Below are 22,444 nucleotides of genomic sequence, written 5' to 3' on the forward strand. Positions count from 1 at the left end.
AAATTACAGATGTATGGAATTGGGGACACTGCTTTAAAATGGTTTAGCTCTTACCTGTCAGATAGGAAACAAAGAGTAATTTTAACTTCAAATGGAACCAATTATTCCTCAAACTGGAAAACAGTTCCCCAAGGAGTCCCACAAGGCTCGATATTGGGTCCCTATCTGTTTTTTTTTTGCGTAAATGACCTACCACTTGCTATTGATGTTCATTCAGCCTTATTTGCTGATGATACATCAGTTCTAATTGAAAATGAGGTATCTGAAAATGTTCCAGAAAAAGCCAAAAATACTTTAGAAAAACTCGAATCTTGGTTCCATCAGAATGGACTAAAACTAAATGTAACGAAAACCAAAATGATGCAATTTGAAGCTAAATGACTAGAAAGGACTGAAGTAAAGATAACTTGTAATGATCAGGATATCACAGAAGCAAACCACGTGAAATTCTTAGGCCTAAATCGTAATAAAAATTTAAATTGGAAGATACACATAGATTACTTAGCAAATAAACTGAACAGCTTGGCATTTGCAATGTGTATTTTGTCAGGTGCCACAAACATGGACACCAGAAAGATAGTTTATCACTGCTACTTTGAGTCAGTTATTCGCTTTGGCATAACCTTCTGGGGAAATTCAGCAAATGTCACGAGGCTCCTAGAACGAGGACTATCCACAAAGTACATTACGTTTTGGAATTAAAAATAAATAAAGTATTGGAAATTTTTTTATTATATACAGATGAAAGCCACACTTAAATACTACTTTTCTACATAGTTGCCATTTAAATTAAGGCACTTATCATAGCGATGGACGAGCTTGGAAATTCCTTCGTCGTAAAATTCGGCCGCCTGCGCCTTCAACCACGTGGTTACCTCTTCTTGAAGCTGTGCGTCGTCATCAAAATGCTGCATAGCCAACCACTTGTTCATTGCTGGGAATAAGCGGAAGTCGCTCGGTGCCAGGTCGGGACTGTACGGTGGATGAGGAAACAACTCCCACTTAAAAGATTCGAGAACTTCACGAGTGGCATTTGCCGTGTGGGCCCGGGCGTTGTCGTGAATCAGCAAGATCTTTGAGCCCAACTTTCCCCTGCGCTTGTTTTGTATTGCTCTTCTAAGGTTGTGCAGAGTTTGGCAATACCTTTGAGAGTTTATTGTAGTGCCTCTTTCCAGGAAATTCACAAAAATCACACCTTTTCTGTCCCAAAGGACAGTCATTATGTGGTTGAAGGTTCATCGCTACGATAAGTGCCTTAATTTAAATGGCAAGTATGTAGAAAAGTAGTATTTAAGTGTGGCTTTCATCTGTATATAATATAAAAATTTTCCAATGCTTTATTTATTTTTAATTCCAAAACGTAATGTACTTTGTGGATAGCCCTCGTATTACAAAAGAAAGTAATTATAATTAGAAAGCTGTGTTGCAAAAATAAAATAAAATAAAATAAAATGGGAATCCTGTCAATTACAGCTAAAAAATTTAAAAATACTATCTATCCCTTCACTTTACATATGTGAGGTGGCGGTATTCTTATATAAAAATCAACATACACTAGACACTTTCCGTTTTGACCACAACTACAGCACTTGCCACAGAGAGAATTCCAAACTTCCAACACATTGTTTAAAACCTTATGCCCAAATACCAGAGTATATAGGGTTAAAAATTTTCAATAAAATAAAAGGCAATAATATATTTAAGATGGAGCTTGGTTCACTGAAAAGATTGCTCTTTACTCCTCTGGTGGAAAAGTGTTACTATTCTGTCCAAGAATTCGTTGAGGACAGCTTCACCGTCTGAGCACAGGGATTGTATTACACGTATTATTTTATGTATTTATGTAGCTGTGACTTAGAAATGTAAAATACAATGTAAACCTTTGTATTTCTCTTAAAAAAGAAAAAAAAGTTTCTTTTTGTAAACCTTGACATGTCTCCTGTACGTCAAATCAAATGATTTTAAAATTGTACATAATGAGATGAATAAATCACATATCACATATATCTCAAGGACCAGTAATGGAATCACTTCTATTTCTTTTGCACATTACCTTAGCTTTTAAGAGAAGATGATTAATATATGCTCATGAAGCTATCATATTTGCAGATGACACCACAATTTTATGAAAAGGGTTAATTAAGAAAGAAGTACAGCAATCAGAAAACACTGCCACAACTTGGCAACAAGACACAAAATAAATAGCATACAATAAACAACAAACAATAAACAGTAAAAAAGCTATCTCGCTACCATTTCCTACTCCCGTTAAAAGGTTGTGTACACTCCATTTATCTGTTTCAGTGGTGTACCAGTTGGTAACAGAACAGAAACCAGATTCTCAGGATTATAGTTCCAAAGAAATTTAAATTGCAGTAGACATGTGAACTATCTGAATGCAAAATCAAGTAATACTTGAATTGCTCTCTAAAACACTGCTGGACTGGAAAACAGCAAAGAGTGTATATTATGCCTACTTTCACTCTCACTTTAAATATCAGGTCACAGTTTGAGAAAATTTAAAAGCAGTTATCAACACATTCAAATTGCAAAAATGGGTCATTAGAATCATGTTTGGATGCAAATCTAAAATGCAAACCACTGTTCAAATACTCTCGTATTCCAGCTTCACCATACAACAATATTATGAAAAGGAAAGTTGCCACTCACCATATAGCAGAAATGCTGAGTTGCAGATTGGCACAACAAAAAGACTGTCACACACACACACACACACACACACACACACACACACACACACACACACACACACAAATAATAATAATATTTGTGACAGTCTTTTTGGTGTGCCTATCTGCGATTCAGCATCTCTGTTATATGGTGAGTGGCAACTTTTCTTTACATAATATTGTTACATTCCATCCTGAATTTTCCATTGTTTAACTTCACCGTACATGTACATATTATGGAAACTCTTTATGTTCTTTAAAATAAAAGTAATATAGGTAAGACTAATGGACTGAAAAAACCTGACACTCATAATCACTTTATCAGAGAAAATGAAAACTTGATTTGACCCAGATCAATGCTTTCTTGTCAGGAAGGTACTTTCCACATGATAGTTAAGTTTGTTGCAAAACTTCTCAAAAACATAAAAGTAAATACTAAGATCAAATCCCTTGGAAAGTCTTGAGTCACATTTACAGAATACACCATTGAGCGGAGATGCTGAGTCGCGATAGGCACAATAAAAAGATTCACACAGTCATAGTTTTCGGCCATTAAGGCCTTTGTCAGCAGTAGATACACACACACACACACACACACACACACACACACAACTTGCACACAAGTCTGCAGTCTCAGAGAGCTGAAACTACACTGTGAGCAGCGGTAACAGTGCATGATGGGAGTGGCGACTGTGTGGGGGTAAGGAGGTGACTGGGGCAGGGAGGGGGAGCGATAGTATGGTTGGAGTGGCGGACAGTGAAGTGTTGCAGTTTAGACGGAGGGCAGGAGAGGAAGTGTGGAGGGGGGAAGGGGTAAGTAGCGGAAAGGAGAGAAATAAAAATAAAAAGAAATTAAAAGAATGGGTGTGGCGGTGAAATGACGGCTGTGTAGTGCTGGAATGGGAACAGGAAGGGGGCTGGATGGGTGAGGACAGTGACTAACGAAGGTTGAGGCCAGGAGGGTTACGGGAACATAGGACGTATTGCAGGGAAAGTTCCCACCTGCGCAAGAAACTATGAAATAGTCACTACAAAAGTCTACTGTTCTGATTAAAATTTGAAAATGTTGTGAAACACAGTGGGAAATAGCATTAAATTCTGTATCTCACAAACTTTTGTTGTTTTTGCACAGGTTCTCGATAAACGTTCTTATACATTTATGGATAGCATATACAAACATTAATACTGCTTTTTAAGTAAAGATAACATTAAGAAACAGAGATGCTGTCTTTCAAAAACCAGTAGTTGATTCAGAACCCAGACCAAGATTTTCTTTCATTATTGCCTGTACATTGAATCTCCAGTGAAACACACAGGCAGCTCAATCTGAGAAGACCTAGCATTGCTAACAGACTGGCTCCTCGAATGTCTGTGGTAGTGACCTCTGTTGTATTCAATGCCACAACAGCGTCCTGACTTGCGTGCATAACATTTGAATCTCTACTGTGCGCAAGTCGTCATTAGTACATGCAACTGTTGCTGTGGCCACCATACTGCTGCACTGTGCCGAAACTGCTCTAATCTGGGCTGGGTGGATGGCTTTCTGTCTTTCTGTACTCTATCTGCAGTTTCTAGTGAGGTGTCCAATGACATATTCATTTGACATGCCACTATTTCCTTTATCTGTGGTGATAACCTGATGTTGCATAGAGTACGCAGTAAGTTGTCTGTCATGATGACTGTGCCCACACTGCTTCATAGGTGCCTTACACGGGAAACTCCCCATCACACTCCCTCTGATTTAGTGACAAACAGGCCAGTGGATAGCCATCAAAAACTGAACACAGGTAAAGCATGAAAACAGGAGAAAGTGTACTGAACTGTGACAAAAGAAGAAAAATAAAAACAATGAATGGTCCAAGATCAAGATGTGTAATGACAGCGAATTTGAATAGTCAGGCCTTGGCAGTTGTGTGGCCACGGTGTTGGACTATGATGATGAACAGCCATTTTTAAATCTCTCTCACAGCTCATTTTTTTTCCAATTTAATTCTGATCTGTCCATCCGATCACTGACATGGTTGTTCTCCTTTTGTAGCCATGACAATTGTCTTACTGTACATTGGTTACAGAATACAACTCAGGTGGTACAAATATACACACATCAATAAAAGTTTTGCGTCACTCCGGTTCCCAGAACTGCTGAAGATAGACATTGACTGTGGATATTGTATCACAGACACAGTCCCTTTGACTGTTCGGAGATGTCACTAAACCTGCCCAAAGATGTAAACAACAGTGCATGAGCAGCACCTATTAGACGGAGGGGATCCGACAGATGATCAGTTCCAGTCATTCCACCAGAAGGAGGTACACAGCTAGTGTTGTCTGTAGTTCAACCGTGTCTAGACGGTCAATACCACAGTTGCCCGTGTCCGAATTGTTATTTTGTGCCAGGAAGGGCTTTCAACAAGGGAAGTGTCCAGGTGTCTCGGAGTGAACCAAAGCGATGTTGTTCAGACATGGAGGAGATACAGAGAGACAGGAACTGTTGATGACATGCCTCACTCAGACCGCGCAAGGGCTACTACTGCAGTGGATGAGCACTACTTACGGATTATGGCTCGGAGGAACCCTGAAAGCAACGCCACCATGTTGAATAATGCTTTTTGTGCAACCACAGGACATCGTGTTAAGACTCAAACTGTGCGCAGTAGGCTGCGTGATATGCAACTTCTCTCCTGACGTCCATGGCGATGTCCATCTTTGCAACTACGACACCATGCAGTGCAGTACAGATGGGCCCAACAACATGTCGAATGGACCCTTAGACACACTGTCCAGCGAGTGCAGCATGGTGGAGGTTACCTGCTGTTTTGGGGTGGCATTATGTGGGGTCGATGTACGCACCTGGTGGTCATGGAAGGCACCGTAACTGCTGTACAATATGTGAATGCCATTCTCTAACCGATAGTGCAACCATATCAACAGCATATTGGCGAGGCATTCATCTTCATGGATGACAATTTGCACCCCCATCATGCACATCTTATGAATGACTTCCTTCAGGATAACGACATCGCTCGACTAGAGTGGCCAGCATGTTCTTCACACATGAACCCTATCGAATGTGACTGGGATGGATTGAAAAGTGCTGTTTATGGATGATGTGACCCACCAACCTCTCTGAGGGATCTACACTGAATCACCGTTGAGGAGTGGGACAATCTGGACCAACAGTGCCTTGATGAACTTGCGTATAGTATGCCACAATGAATACAGGCATGCATCAGTGCAAGAGGACATGCTTCTGGGTATTAGAGGTACTGGTATTTACAGCAATGAGGACCACCACCTCTGAAGGCTTGGCTGTATGGTGGTACAACATGCAGTGTGTAGTTATCATGAGCAATAAAAAGGTCAGAATTATGGTTATGTTGATCTCAATTCCAATTTTCTGTACAGGTTCTGGAACACTCTGAACCGAGGTGATGTGAAACTTTTTTTGATGTGTGTATTACTGTTGAAAGTAAGTGTGATGAATTGTGGTAGTAGGCGAGATGCCGCAGAGACCTCTCATAGAAATGAAAACAACAAATAAATGGGTGTAAACTACATTACAACCAAGGAATTCAAGAGTTAGAACTTGCAAAATCGAATGAAAGAATCATAACATCTGGTACCTGTGTAAAACAAGTAGAAGGTATGCCCATTTGGAGTCAGTAATCAGATGGACAGTTTATAATTCTAAGAAGCAGCAGCAGCAGGAGGAGGAGGAGGAGGAGAAGAAGAAGAAGAAAAAATGAGACTCAAGGGAGATTTGAACGTGGATCTCCCCCTTCATAGTCCAACACAGTGACCACACAACCACGATACACTGTTCAGAATTGCTTGATATTGCACATCTTGAACTGGGACCATTCACTGTTTCTATTTTGCTTCTTTTTTCACAGTTCAATGCATCTTCTTCCTTTTTTCTTGCTTGATCTTTGTTCAGTTTTTGATGGGTTGTCCACTGGGCCATCTTACCACTAAATCTGAGGGGATTGCGATGGGGTGTTTCCCTTGCTGGATATTTGTTAGATATTGCAAAGGCTTATAGTCCCCAATATCCTCTTGTGGAAGAACTTGGTGTACTCTATCCTTCTGTTGGCTGTGACTCTCCATGTCATTCTGAATTGAGTTTCCCACAGGAATTCGCCTCTGGGGACCCTGTGGTGCCTTGCATTTCAGTCACAAAGTGACGATCCAGTTGGCTCACTTTGAGGGCAACCTTTGTTGCGTCAGCCATGATTCCAGCATAACAGAAACTTGCTTCCACCTGTACAAACCATAGGAGTGGGTTATTGGGCCAAAACAGAGGCAAGTGGACCACTAGTCATAACACTGACAGTTCTTCAAACATTCTGTAAACTTTATAAAAATCAGCTATGGTTCAGTTCCTTCCAGTTAACGTGTCATGTTGGGGGTCACTACTTGTCAATTTTGGCTGGACTTTGGCTGATTTTCACATGCTCATAACCAAAACTGACAAACACACACTCATCTGGAGGTATATGGGCTTCATTGTGGGTTCATCATCTACTGACATGCTTCCTTATCGATAGAAGAGAGATATTGTACTTTAATGCACTGATGCTTTGCAGAAAGCAGAATTGCTTCTAAAAGTGAACTAGTTAACCTGTAGCAACTTTGTAACAATTAATCAGTAAGGAGCGAACATGAAATGAAATATTCACAAAAATGAGGAATAAAAGGAATACATATAATTAGCAGGAAACATGCAGAAAAACACTGTGCCCTTGACAGTTGGGCATGGAATTGCTTTGGCAACCATGGTTCACTTGGCTATATCATGTGGTACTGCACCACCAACACTAAGCAAACACTTAATCCTGCAGTAACACGTGATGACACTCCCGTCGGATGTTATAGTGCAATGCAATACAGTGCTTAAATTTTTATATATCTATATGAGGAATTTGGTGTTGGTTTATATTTTAACTGTCTCATACTAAATGTCAATAGTTTCAGACGTTATGGAATTCTTATAATAAATGAATGAGTTAAGATAAATTTATTTTCTGTTTTTTAAACCTAGTACTAGATCTAAATATGCTTAATCGTTGACTTCACTACACAGCTCTCATTTCCTTGCTGTTAATAAAGATTTGTATAATCATGTGCTCTGTGTATATTTATTACAATTAAATAAAAATCAACTAAATAAAGTGAAATATAAGTCTATTTCGTTTCCAGAGACTTAAAACTTTATATATGCTTTTTAATGGTTATATTTATATTAAATATCCTGAAGGAATGTGCTGCATGGAGTTGCACTCTTCTTACCATAATTTTGATAACTGAAGTTGCATGTAAAGACTTTCTTATAGTTCAGTAAAGTAATATGATGAAATTATTTTTCAGGCATGGAGTATTACACACCACAGTTGGCTTACTTTTGTTTTACTGTTATGGGCAAGTTTACTGTGGATGTTCCCAAATCAGCGCAGAGCTATGTTGCGCAGCTCCCCATTCTTAGTTTTTTATGCAGAGCTTCTGCTCATAGCACAATATATTTATGGAATGGATTTAAATGATTCGGAGTTGCCTCAGGAAGTCAAAGGAGTTAATCTGAAACAAATTGGCTTTGAGAAACCGGATGGGTTAGCTTGTGAACCACTGTTAATAAAGGTATTTAACCTTACTGGATTAAAGTCGTTGTTTTACATGATAAAGTTGTACAAATTAGAGATTATGAAATTAGTGTTAAAATATTATTATGAGTAATAAATGATTGATATGTTAAATGTATAAGCTTTGACATCTTGCGCTACTTTCCTGTTAATATCTTTTTTCTTCTTAATTTTTTGTTATGTTTTGGAGTATAGTTCATTCAAAAATATTTACATTCATTAAATGCACTTGAATTCACAATGTAACCTTTGAATCTGTTATCTGAGTTTTCAAAATGTGTATGAATGAATTTATAAAATCTTATTCTAAAATGGTGTCACAGAAATGGTAGGAGAAGAAAGGTGATGCAATGTTCTCTGTATGTTTATAATTCCATAAAATTATCATATTTAGGTGATGCTAAATGTACAGCTCTCGAGGAGCTTAGCCAGTCACATCTATGTTTTGGTTTGCCAAACTAAACCTTAGTGAGCCCTTGTGAATGGCTTTTCTGTTGTGTACTTCCAAATACTGCATGGTTTGACAGCAAACATAATTCACTTCAGAGAATGAGGAACTATATTAAGCACATGAACTGCAAGAGTGGGAAAAAAACTTAAAAATAATTAAACAAGCCACGTCAATGTGAACTACATGCACTGAGGAGGTGCAGATATAGCTGCAATGAATGTAAGCAGTGGCAATTATCAGGTCTTTTGTATATTTTTAATTTTAATCAGCAAATAGGTACATATAGACACTTGTTTACTTTCAAGAAATTTTACTGTACTGGCAGTTTTTAATAATTTAATTTTGTACTTATTGCCTCCATTTCCACTTGATGAAAGCATCTAATGAATTTATCATCTTTTTCTTGTCCCAATTTGGATTTTTGTATGCTTCAGATATTTTACACCAATCATATTTCTTTTTGTTGGCAATTTTTTCTGTGGGTCTCACAAGGACCTATGACATCTATATTCTGTTATCAGAAACAATACATTCTCTTCAGACCACCCCATCACTCACACAAGTAATGTCAACAACCAAGTTCACTTGCAAAACTGCAACAAATGCTCTTCGTAAACTTCCTTTGGTGCTTTGCTGAAAAACCTACAACTGGCAAAATACAAGCATGCAGGTATGAATGCGAACTGAACATGGTTGCATGGTGTCCGCTTGCACACAAGTTGTATTTGCACCAAAGAGAATTCTAATGTGCTGGTGCTTGTTCACTTGTGGTCACTCCAATGTAACCCAGGCTTTAGAGAAAGAGAAAAAATGTGTATATCTACAGGTTTCATTGAAAGTGATTAAAGTAAATATATGAGCTTATTACAAGAATGAATGAAAGTAGATTAACAATAGAATTTCCAACTCCTTATTACAATGAAACTGACCACATAATGGTTGGATGAAACGTGAAGATGTGTTTTGAACTAGCTTAAAGACATACTAGGAAAAAACAATGTACAAACACCAAGAATGTGTGGTTATTAGAAAAGGCAATTACATTAGTGAAAGAATGAAATTTCATGAGGAGGAGGAGGAGGAGGAGGAGGAGGAGGAGAGTGAGAGAACCTGAAAATAAACTGCTCTCCACAGTTCAGAATAAAACAAACTGATGAAAAATAAGAAAAACAGTAAACAACTTTTGGAAAAGTTTCATCTATCTTTGTGCAGCAGGGTAACTTCAAATTCATTACGAGAGTGTGTAGCAGCCACCTTCATCAAAATTATTTTCATCAATTCCTGTCTCCATTCAAGCCAAGAGAACTAGATAAATATTCTATCAAAACTTGTGACAAGTACTGTGCATCCTTTCTCATCTAATGGCAGACAGGAAGTATGTTAAATCGACTGCCTTCTTCCCTGTGGTCAAAACACAGATACTAGAGAACAGAGGCAACACTACATAGTTCATAAAATTATCACTGGTAAAAATAAATGTTATACTTTGTCACAAGTGTTATGTTCCTATAGAAATAGGAAATTGCTAAGAGGCTCGAGCACAGAATGATTACAGATCTATGTAGGTTGCAGAGTACAGTTATACTGAATACTGCTTGGAAGAAATAGTCACCTAGTGTTTATATGAGGATGTGCTGAAAAGTAATGCCCTCAAATTTTTTATTCATTTCTCAATATTGGTTGAGGTAGTACATGTCATGCATAATTCTGAATAGACTGTACCGCTTTACTGACTCAGGTTGCAACCATGTGCAGCTAGAGGGCTCCAAATTGTAACTTGTAACATGGTGGTGTGTAAAACAACTATGTTGGTGCATGAGAAACAGTGTGCCGTAATAATGTTTCATGAATTTGAAGAGTTCTTCCATATTTGGAGCATACTTCCTTCAGCATGACACTGCCAGACCAAATGCAAGTGCTGCGACATCTGCAACAATCTGATACTTTGGTTTCACTGTCATTGATCATCCTGCATACAGTCCCAACATGGTCCCATCCAATTTTCATCTGTTTCCAAAACTTAAAGAGCAGCAGCAAGTGCTTCACCTTGGTAGTGTTGAAAGCAGTACATACAAGCAGAAGTGAGGTTGTGGCTCCATCAACAGAGACAGACATTCTGCAATGATGTTATCAACAAAGTGGTCTCTTGTTGGGGAAAAAGTGTTCATCACCAGGGTGACTGTATCGAGAAATAAATATGTAGACTCAAAGACTAATGATGTAAAATGTTAATAACATTGTTTTCTTTACAGAGTTTTAAGAGTTTTCACATAAAGAATTCAGAGGTATTACTTTTCAGCACTCCCTCGTATTATACATGGAAACTAAACCCATGTTCTGAAGAGTGTGTATGAACATCTTTATGTACCTTTCATCTGTCCAAAGTATTGATGTTTTGGAAAGTGTGTCACAGAAGATCTGAACATAATGTTATGGTTAGTTAATTGTAATTTTTAAACTGGTGCACTGAGATTTACAGAATTAGTAAAACAGTGTCGCTCTTACTTTGTTACTTTAGCTGTGTGCTGGTCATGTTATGAAATCATATAATTGCAATAATTTATCCATTAAAAGATCACTTTGAATGCCTAGTATCTTAGAAACAAGTTATTTTGTTTTTCATGTAGCTGTTTCATTACTTTCTTATCTGGTATTTCATTAGAGACAGGCGATAATGCAAAATGTTCATTCACAAGAACTAACTGTTATGCTGACAGAAGTATCAACACTAAGTATTCAGATTCAGCTGTTATATTTTTGTGCAGAACTCAAATGATTATTTTATTTATTAATGTGATTCGCAGTTTGAATTTTAAAATAAGGTAGATACAACAGTGTAGCATAATTTGAATGAAATCACAAGAAAAAAGGCTTTATCAAATACAAATACTCGCTAGATGCAGTCAAAATATGATGTAGAATAAAATTGGAGTTTCCTTGGCCATGAGTAAATAACCCCCTCATGGTATGTTTACACATTTTCACTGTGTTCTAGGGTATGAATTTGTTACCAGCAGAGAAGACAAAAATTGTATAACATTTGAGTGATAAACAGAAATAGATTCTTTTGTATAGTAGTGGAACTAAATTTAGATGTGTGCCTGAAGATGTAAAAGCCTCATGAGGTGATGGTGCATCATACACACCATTTCCTCTTTGTGTACTGTATTTTACTTAAGTCATTCTCCTGCGCCTAATCTTATTTTCCAATTTTCAGATTGCATACACAATTATGTTCTGGATAACACTACGGCAGTATATGCAAGAAAAATTTGAACAGCGAAGTACTTCAGCCTTGCACGACTTAGCAGCTCCTTTGCAAGTTACTGTCAACACTGCTACCTCAGGTACCAAGTTGTTATAGTTACTTTTATAATGTTACTATCCTTGAATTTCAAATCGTGTGTAATCGGTTTGTGAGGTCACTGTTGCATATTGTATTACCCTAGGTGTACTCTTTGAATATGATGAAAAGCTCTCAGCTCTCCAGCTGTGTGGCAACATTAAGAAAGTATGAAATTTTGGCAACATCATACTTATTCTATTCTGATGAAGTGTCGAGTTACAGTGGATATTGCAGTACTTATACTGGTAGTGCAGCTCCTGCATGTGGTAGCAGGTGGCTATGGCATACACAGCTGTTGGGTGAGGGAGGGCATTGAGGGTGTGGTGGTGGTGGTGGTGGTGGTGGTGGTGGTGGTGGTGGATGGGCTGGAGGGCTGTATGTAAAGACTGCTCTCTGTCATTCCCTGAGAGCAATATATTAGAAGCAGTGCTATTTATGAATGCATGCTTCCGTGGTGATATCCGTCATTTGGCCACATGGACAAGAAAAGTTAGAAGAGTTCCTGGAGCACCTCAACAGCATCCACGACCACATCAGCTTCACAATGGAAGTAGAGAAGGAGGGTTCCCTGCCATTCTTGGACATGCTTGTCTCCCGTAAACCCAATGGTTATGTAGGTCATAGTGTTTACTGCAAGCCCACGCACACAGATCGGTATCTGCACGCCACCAGCTTCCATCACCCAGCACAGAAACAGTCAGTTCTGAGGACCTTAGTACATCGAGCTGAAACCGTCTGAGATGCTGAAAACTTGCTGAGAGAATTGAGCCACTTATGCAAATTTTTTAAACAAAATGGTTACAACAACAAACAGATCTCACAAGCAGTGTCATCCAAGCCTCAAAGGAAGAAGACCTCTGAAGAAGACACCAAGCAGGTTGCATTCTTACCGTTTTGTGGTTTGACAACAAGGAAGATTAGTCAGCTCCTGAAGAGGCATAAAATAGACACAATCTTCAGACCTCCGGCAAAGATCTGGCAACTAATGAAATCTGTGAAAGACAATGTAGGCCTCAGAACACCAGGAATTTACAAGATACCATGTGGATGTGGGCAGTTCTATGTCGGCCAGACTGTTCGCACTATTGAACAGTGCCACATAGAACATGAAAGGTGTTGCTGTCTGTGCTATCCCGAAAAGTCAGCTGTAGCAGAACATGCTCTGGAAAACGGACACCGAATTGCATTCGATGAGTTGTCTATTATGAAATGGTCAAATGGCTTCTGGGATAGTGTGATAAATGAGGCCATAGAGTTTGGAATTTCTGACAACACCTTCAATAGAGATAGTGGATTGCAGCTGAGTACAGTGTGGGATCCGGTGTTGAGAGAGTTGAAGCAGGCCCAGCAGTCACTCGGCCAAAACATTACCGTATATGGTGTGGGACCGAGCACCAATGATGTCACGAGCGACGGCACGGCAATGACTACCACACGACAGTCATCCTCTTGACAATGGCAGAGGTGATCTCTGCCGAAAGCTTGTGGGCAGTAAACCACTTGACGTGGCTTGAAACCCGAGAATGTTTTATTAGAGGCAGTGCTTCTTCCAAACAAAAGTACAGAGCACTAACTACTGTGTCTTCTCACTCAGTGATAAAAGTAAGTAGTTTTGAGCAAGACTGAGCCTTTCTGGTACCAATTGCTGATATCTATTAGCGAGTTTCCTCTTCAGGGGCATAATAAGTAACAGAGTGAATTTTATCAACTGAAAATAAAAAATGTATTAGGCTTACAATCAGAGGTTCTGATTTGAAACAAACTGCTGTACAGTACAGTGTGAATGAGGGATGTGGGTGGAATGGAAGATGTGATTTGTCAGAGGTAAATGGAAGCCTTGCATTGAAAAAAAGTCTGCAGTTATTGAAGATTTGAACCACAATGGGACTCTCCAGGGATGATATAGATTTACCATATGTCAGTTGCATAGGCAACAGGGGTGAGTGGCTGAATAATAGAGTGAATCTGAGGCAGATGCGTGTTACAATAGTGACAGGGACAGACATAATCCACAAAATAGGCAGGGGAAGGTGACTTTAGCCATCTACCCTAGTGGATATCTAATGTGCAACCAGGGCAGCGACACACGGCACTAGAATACATCAGGACTAATTCACAAAAGCGAGTTAAAGAAGCATGTCTCTGGGGCCAGATGTGGGAGTCAGTCACATGACCTCTCTCCCATATCTTCTTATTAGCTATTAAAATAATCCTGGTTGTGCTGCAACTTAGTGTAGGCTCTCTACTGCCCTTGGGGGCTTTGAGCCATAAATTAAGCATGCACATAGGAGCATGTGTAGCTGACTCAAACAACTGAGTATTGAGTGTAAAACTTTAAGGAGATAGAAAGACAATAATAATTATTAATTTCTTGGGGTCCACGTTGTGACTAACAACTGAGGGTGTGCACTGCTGAGCAGGTCATGTTTATGTAGGATATTGGTGTAGATGTCTATTGTAGCAATAGCTACTAGGTGAGAGTATGGTGGAAATCAGACCAGAATAACAACAGGAGTTTGCAGACAGTCAAATGTGGGTGCTGGTCAACAAAGTGCTGGTGGAAACAAACTCAGCTATCATAAGAAGTCCGTGATATGTATTTGTGAAAGTGACACGATGTTGAATGGGAAGTTTGTGTGCAGTGAGGAGGTTAATAAGGCAAAACTCAGTGTTAATATGTGTCCATCATATTCAGAAGACTTATAGAATGCTGCATGGACAGTAGACACAAGTCTGCTAGAGCAGGCTGTGCTTGTGGTGCTGTCAGATATTTGGCTGGCACGTTGTGATCCACATCCCTCACAGTCCAGCACATTTCTTTTGGAGTCAATCTGGTTATCTCAAGTTTTGTAAAACAATTTCTTCAAACTAGCAGCACTTGATCTAGGAGAAGTAAATTAATGAAAAACTGCTCCAGTTGTTGTGCAGAACTTTTAGTCCTCTGCCACTACAGTATTTGTGTTAGGTCTTTTTGAAGCGATTTTGAAAACTTTCATAAATATGATAGCTATACACACAGTGTATACAATAGAAGATGAAAAACAAAGTTTACATATGCATGGGAACAGATATAGTATAAAACGTTCATTCTGCTATAGGGAGTCAGATGGATTTAAAATGCTATCTGCCCACTCATATTGTGAGAAATGTGAGCATCTCGAGACTGTATAATTCATTACATTACACGTATCCTTGGGTTTAAGAGGATTTGTGTTTTGTCATATTTCAAAATCCTGAATTGTATGTTTTACAAATAAAAGGTTAAGAATAGTTTTTTAGTTTTAATAAAAGCATAAAATAGTTACAATGTATGGATCATCCAAGTCTCAAGGGTAGAATTGAGTCCTCTAGCACGTAGGAGTTGAACCACATGGAACTGCAGAGCTCAGTAACACAACTTCGATGTCTTGTGGACTGCTTACATAGCAAGTTTACAAACAAATGAATAGAGGTATGAATTTGTGAATTTTCGAATTTGTCAGAACATATATCCTCTTAAACCCAAAGAATATAATGAATTATACAACTTTGGGATGTCCATATTTTCACAATATTGTTGTGCACTTATCATTTTAAATCAACCAAACTTGCACTTTCATCATCTGGACATTGCTTCTCTACAGCATAATGTAAGTTTTATACTCTATTTGCAGTTTTACATTTGTAAAGCTTGTTTCTTCATCTTCTGTTATATACAGTGTGTGTGATGTGTGTGTTTGTACCTATCATATTTATGGCAGTTTCCAGAACCTCTTAAAAATAGCCTAATATATAGGCTGAAACCAGCAGTGGACTAAACAGTTCTACACTTCATATGGAGCTGTTTTTCATTAATTCAGCAAACAGTTGCAGAATCAGCGCATTCAGAAACTAATAGAAGTTAAATTGATGCTATTCCACACAGATATGAGAACTTAAGTGGCATTTTCTGCCTCGTGCAATCCAGAGTTCATAGTCTTTCATTTCTAGTAAGGAAGTTTTAAAATTTTCAAAAGCTAAGGATTCAAGTGTTATTTATTTGTGTTATGACAACCACATTTTTGTTTCTTAATCAGATTAACAGTTTAGGCTTTACAGACATCATCAAGATGCTGTTAGTACTCCTCAGGTTTTGGAATGACCAAATAATGTTAAATTAAAAAACCAGAGGCGTACCAACTGCATTGCATTCTTTGGATCTGATGTCTGTAAAGGTGAAACAACAAAAACAATCAATTATTGACAAAATTATTTAATTGGATGGATAAAAACACCTACTCACCAAGCGGCAGCAGAACATACGCATAAAAAAGATGGTTGTAACTTGCTAGCTTTCAGAGCCAGTGGCTCTCCCTTCAGGTAGAAGGGTTGAAGGGGATGGAAGAGAGGTGAAGGAAAAGGACTGGAGAGGCCTAGGAAAAGGGGTAGAGTTTGGGAAAGTCACCCAGAACCACAGGTCTGGGGAGACTTACCATTCAGGATGAAAAGGAAAGGAAGAGGCTTTCCTTCTCATCCTGTACGATAAGTCTCCCTTGACCCATGGTTCTGGATGACTTTCCTGAAATCTACCTCTTTTTCTAGACCTCTCCAGTCCTATTCCTTCATTCCCCTCTTCCTTCCCCTACAATCCTACTACCCATAGGAGCCACTGGCTCCGAAAGCTTGCAAACCAGTTAGTGAGTAGATTTTTTATCTGTCCAGTTAAATAATTTTGAAACAGGTAATCTGTTTAAAAAACTGAAATGTGGCAAAAACTGTGAATTAATCACCCGATGTAGATATCAGTGTCACCAAACTTCTCTAACATTCTGGGAGACCTCACTTCAAGTTGTTGTTTTGCTTTGACAGCAGATGAATAAATGCTCCATTTCTGCCTCAAGGATCAGTAGTATTTATTGTTACTGCCATTAGAAATAGTTTTTGGTGCCATGATGAATGTAATTGACTGCTGTAAAGGCATTAAAATATGTTGACATAAAACATGGTTGCTGTTTAAAATAGGTGTATTTTTTGCCCCATTTTGTCTAGGTTGAATGACTTACATAAGAATGGAACCTTCCCTTATTGGGAGACACCTTGGTTGTGCAATTGGGCTTGTTTGGGATATCTGGAATATCAATTTAAGGATGTACTCATAATAAAGGAAAGTAACCTACTTAATTATAAATAAAAATGTGTGAATTACATCTTATTGTAAGCCAAAGGTAGGCGTTGGATGCTCAGTTGTTGTTCGTTAATGTATTGTTGGAATGAGTAGTCAATTGTAAGTTTTGTCTTTAGTCTGTAAACATTTGAGAAATGTGATTACAAAATAAAAGTCTTTCCTTACTCTACATCATCAAGCCATCATATAATTTTCACAGTTATTGTGTAGCTACAGAGCAATGAACATTTATTTATAATGTTTTTTTTATAATTGATTCTTAAAAATAGATTTCTGTGTTAGGGATACTAAATAATTCAAATTCCTTGTAAAATAAATTGTTTAGTAACCATACTGTATGATGCGCTCAACAACATTAAGGCACAGAGCTGATCGAAAAACTGTTCTTGTTCGTATATAAATTGGATTTACATGTTTGTTTGAGACCTCATTCATATTTTTCTGATAACTGAACATAACAGCGGATACATTTATTTTCATTTCCCAGAAGAGATGATATCAGAAGCAAGCATATCTACATTCTATCATCAAATTCCTTTGATGAAGAGAACTAAACAAACCTGGTCGTGCACGTTTGTGACTAAACTGTTTCCATTGTGTTTATATGTGCAACAGTTACTATTAGTAAGGGGGTATGCATATTAGAACTCTGAAATTTAGAACATGCAGCACTAAGAGGAATTAACCATAGCTGTTGATGTTTGGTTAATGATTTCAAAAGAGGTAATAATAATAATTCATAATGATGAACGCCACACACAGAAATTGTGACTTGTATACTAAAGATCTGTTTTGTAAGGTAGCTTGATCGTCTGTTAGTCCACCGGTGCCACAGTTAATTTATGTTCTTGTTAATTTCATCTGCTTGTACAGATTATGGATGACAATATTCTGGTCACTTTCACTTGTACTGCTGTACAAAGAACAAATAAAACTGATTTATGGTGTTTTTACTTAAAATTCCTTTTATGCAGAAGGTTGTCAGGTTGGCTATTCATTGATCTTGTTATTTTCACATCTTTTCAGGTTTTGGTAACCAGAATGAAACTAATAAAACATATGGATGTTTAGAGCCAGTCTTCAAGTATGTTAAAATGATTATGGTGAAATACTTCATTTGGGTAGTGGCAATCATGCTGTTTGCCATTGGAATTACTGGAAAACGTATGACACTGTTCCGGATAATATATATGGCACTATTTCTAGTATTTGTGTTAGTCTTTCAGGTACTGTATATTTTAAGCTTTACTTACTAATAAAAAATAACCATATTAACCATGTATTTATATATAATTCCTGATTGAGGAACCTCCACACAGCATTAAATGTTGTTTCAGGTTTTATGATTTGCTGTTGTTTAGTTATTTTCTCCCTTTCACTAAATCTTATTATCTTATCTGCAAAGGCCTCTTACATTCATCAGTGAATGAACATATGAGTATTTTTAATGTAGAAGTATAGCTTGCTGACTTGTCAATGATGTTAACTGGAATTCGGACTACCTGGATGGTAGAACCACAAAGTGTGAAAGATAATGAGTGTCTTCCAGAGCCAGCAGTCACTTGTTTTGCAAACAGAAGGGAAGGAAAGGAAAAAAAGAAGAGACAAGATGCAAATAGAAGGAGAAAGAGGTAATAAGGGCCATGAGTTAAGTCAGATCCATAAAATGCATGAAAAGAATCAAAAGCATAAAAGGATAGGAAGCTGGAGGAGGTGGTACTGAATAGCAGCCAGATGCATGACAAAAAAGGCAAATCATGTAGCTATATTAATGAAGAGGCCCAGGGAAATGTAAATAATTCAGGGACTAAAGAAACTACACCCCAAATAGTTGAGGCACTACCACACCCACGAGGGAGGGGGGGGGGGCAATAGAGAGAGAGAGAGAGAGAGAGAGAGAGAGTGTTTGTGTGTGTGTGTGTGTGTGTGTGTGTGTGTGTGTGTGTGTGTGTGTGTGTGTGTGCGTGCGTGCACTATCTCTTGCCAGAAAAGAGCAGGCAGTGTGGATTTCATTAGTAAATACTACTTCAGCATCTGCCTAATCTTATGATTCCCACATTATTTTTCTGTCAGTCTTGTACCCTTTCTTAGTTTTGTTTCCTTCATTGCTATCCTGTGTATATCTTTCATTTCTGATTGGAAAAAACCTATTCCTTAGATGGCTCTGTGTTTACCTCACCAGTGACTCAGCTACTTCAATTCTGAGGACAGATGTCTGTGAAGAACTTAATTGGTGCTGGCACTGTCTGATTAGTAGAATAACATTAAAGCCCAAACACAAACTTTAAAAATTTAAAAAAGTATATACTACAATCTCATGAAAACACATATCAACAATTATCATGCTAGAAGCCTAGATTTTAGAATAGAAAGTAGAGAGATTATAACAACAATGGAGGTCACAAATTGTGAATTTCTTTGAAAATCTTCTGACCTCTCAGCCATTAAATGAGATATTTGATGGCTAAATCTGCATTGGTAGTCTGCAAACCACCGTAAAGTGCATGGCATATGGTACTTATCATTGTACCATGTATTAAGTAAGGTTACTTCCCATTCAGCCGGCCGGTGTGGCAGAGTGGTTCTAGGCTCGTCAGTCTGGAACTGCGCGACCGCTACAGTCGCAAGTTTGAATCCTGCCTCGGGCATGAATGTGAGTGATGTCCTTAGGTTAGTTAGGTTTAAGTAGTTCTACGCTCTAGGGGACTGACGACCTCAGATGTTAAGTCCAATAATGCTCAGAGCCTTTTGGACCATTTGAACTTCCCATTCCATTCAATGACTGCTTAAGTGCTGCAATTAATCCAATATTATTCTCACAGTTCTTGCAGGAGCAATATATGGGGGGCTGTAGAAACTGCAAAAAGGTAGAAAATTAAGGTGATGGCACCTGGATAAACTGAAAGACCAAGAAGTTGTAGTGTGTTTCAGAGGTAGCGTTAGGGAATGATTGACAATTACAGGGCAAATGAATACAGGAGAAGAAGAATGGTTAGCTTTGAGAGATGAATAGTGAAGACAGAAGAGGTTCAAGTAGGTAGAAAGATGAGGGCTAGTAGGAATTCTTGGGTAACGCAAGAGGTATTGAATTTAATTGATGAAAGGAGAAAATATATTTTAAAAAATGCAACAAATCAAGCAGTTCAAAGGCAATAAAAAGTCTAAAAATTGAGACTGACAGGAAGTGCTGAATGGCTAAGTAGGAATGGCTTGAGGACAAATTTAAAGATTTAAAAGCATACATCACTAGGGGAAAGATAAATGCAACCTACAGGAAAATTAGAGAGACCTTTGGAGAAAAGAGAATCACCTGTATGAATATCAAGAGCTCAGATGGAAAACCAGCTTGAAGCAAAGAAGGGAAAGCAGAAAGGCGGAAGGAGTATATAGTGTGTCTATACATGGGAGATGTACTTGAGGGCAATATTATGAAAATGGAAGAGGATATCGATGAAAATGAGATGAGAGAGATGATGCTACATGAAGAAGTTGACAGAGTGCTGAAAGACATAAGTCGAAACGAGCCCCCAAGAGCAGACAACTTTCTATTAGAACTACTGGTAAAATCGGAAGAGCAAGCCATGGCAAAACTCTTCTATTTGGTGAGTGAAATGTATGAGACAGGCGAAATGCCTTCAGGCTTTAAGAAGAGTATAACAATTCCAATTACAAAGAAAACACGTGCTGTCAGGTGTGGAAATTACCAAACTATCAGTTTAACATATCACGGTTGCAAAATACTAACACAAGTTCCTTACAGGAGATGAATGGAAAAACTGGTAGAAGCTGACCTTGGAGAAGATCAATTTGGATTTTGGAGGAATATAGGAACATAAGAGGCAATACTGACCCTACAACTTGTCTTAGAAGACAGGTTATGGAAAGGCAAAGCTATGTCTATAGCATTTGTAGACTTGGAGAAAGCTTTTGAGGATGTTTACTGGAATACTGTTTCAAATTCTAAAGGTGCGGGGGAAACCAGACTATGAGGTTCACCAATGACATTGTAATTCTGTCAGTCAGCAAAGGACTTTGAAGAGCAGGTGAACAGAATGGACAGTGTCTCGAAAGGAGGATGTAAGATGAAAATCAACAATAACAAAACAAAGATAATAGAAACTAGTCAAATTAAATCAGGTGGTTCTGAGGGAATTAGACTAGGGAATTGAGACACTTTAAAGTAGTAGTTGAGAATTGCTGTTTGTTGAGAATTGCTGTTTGGGCAGCAAAATAACTGATGATGGTGAAAGTTCAGAGGAGATAAAAAATGTAGGCTAGCAGTGGCAAGAAAAGTGTTTCTGAAGAAGAGAAATTCGTCAACATCGAGTGTAGACTTAAGTGTTCTAAAAGTATTTGTATGGAGTGTAGCCCTGTATGGAAATGAAACATGAGCAATAAACAGCTTAGACAAGAAGAGAATAGAAGCTTTCAAAATGTGGTGCTACAGAAGAATGCTGAAGATTAGATGAATAGATCACATAACTATTGAGGTGGTACTGAATATAATTGGGGAGACAAGAAATTTATGGCACAACCTGACTAGAAGAAGGGATCAGTTTGTAGGGCACATTCTGAGACATCAAGGGACCACCAATTAAAACTGGAGGGAAGTGTGGGAGATAAAAATCATAGAGGGAGACCAAGAAATGAATACAGTAAGCAGATTCAGAAGGATGTGGGCTGCAGTGGTTACTTGGAGATGATGAGGCTTGCACCGAACAGATTAGCATGGAGAGCTGCATCAAACCAATCTTTGAACAGAAGACCACAACACCAACAACATATAGTATATTTCTAAGTTAGTCACTTAATACTGGTTCCTGAAACTTTCTAAAGGTATGTGTTCAATATTCCCCATTAATTTGTATGTGGTGTGGTCCCATAAACTTGAGCAACATTTAGTATTGGTTGCAAGAGTATTTTGTAAGGAATTTCCTTTGTAGACAGATTTCATTTTTCCCAGTAGGCTCCCAATGAACTGAAGTGTGACATCTGATTTACATAGGACTGAGTCCTTCCATTTCTTATCCCCCACAACTTGTTACATCCAGTTATTTGTATAAGTTGACAGATTCCAATTGTGACTCATGTGATATTGTAGTCACAGGAAACAAAGGTTTTGTGAAATGCCCAATTTTTTTCTTTCTCAATGTGATCAGACCACCCCAAGTGTGTGTG

The 22,444-nt window shown here is 38.2% G+C and overlaps 1 protein-coding gene across 1 annotated transcript in view; it reads left to right on the plus strand.

Annotated features, from left to right (window-relative positions):
- Positions 1 to 22,444, plus strand: part of LOC126263224 (piezo-type mechanosensitive ion channel component) — a 686,714-nt gene that overhangs the window by 265,447 nt on the left and 398,823 nt on the right. Inside the window, exons 12-14 of the mRNA XM_049960308.1 lie at positions 8,058 to 8,324; positions 11,995 to 12,124; positions 18,293 to 18,492. Coding sequence (XP_049816265.1) covers positions 8,058 to 8,324; positions 11,995 to 12,124; positions 18,293 to 18,492 — 597 coding nt within the window. The remainder of the gene's footprint in view (positions 1 to 8,057; positions 8,325 to 11,994; positions 12,125 to 18,292; positions 18,493 to 22,444) is intronic.

This window comes from Schistocerca nitens, chromosome 6, assembly GCF_023898315.1.
Source record: "Schistocerca nitens isolate TAMUIC-IGC-003100 chromosome 6, iqSchNite1.1, whole genome shotgun sequence".
Classification (NCBI taxonomy): domain Eukaryota; kingdom Metazoa; phylum Arthropoda; class Insecta; order Orthoptera; family Acrididae; genus Schistocerca; species Schistocerca nitens.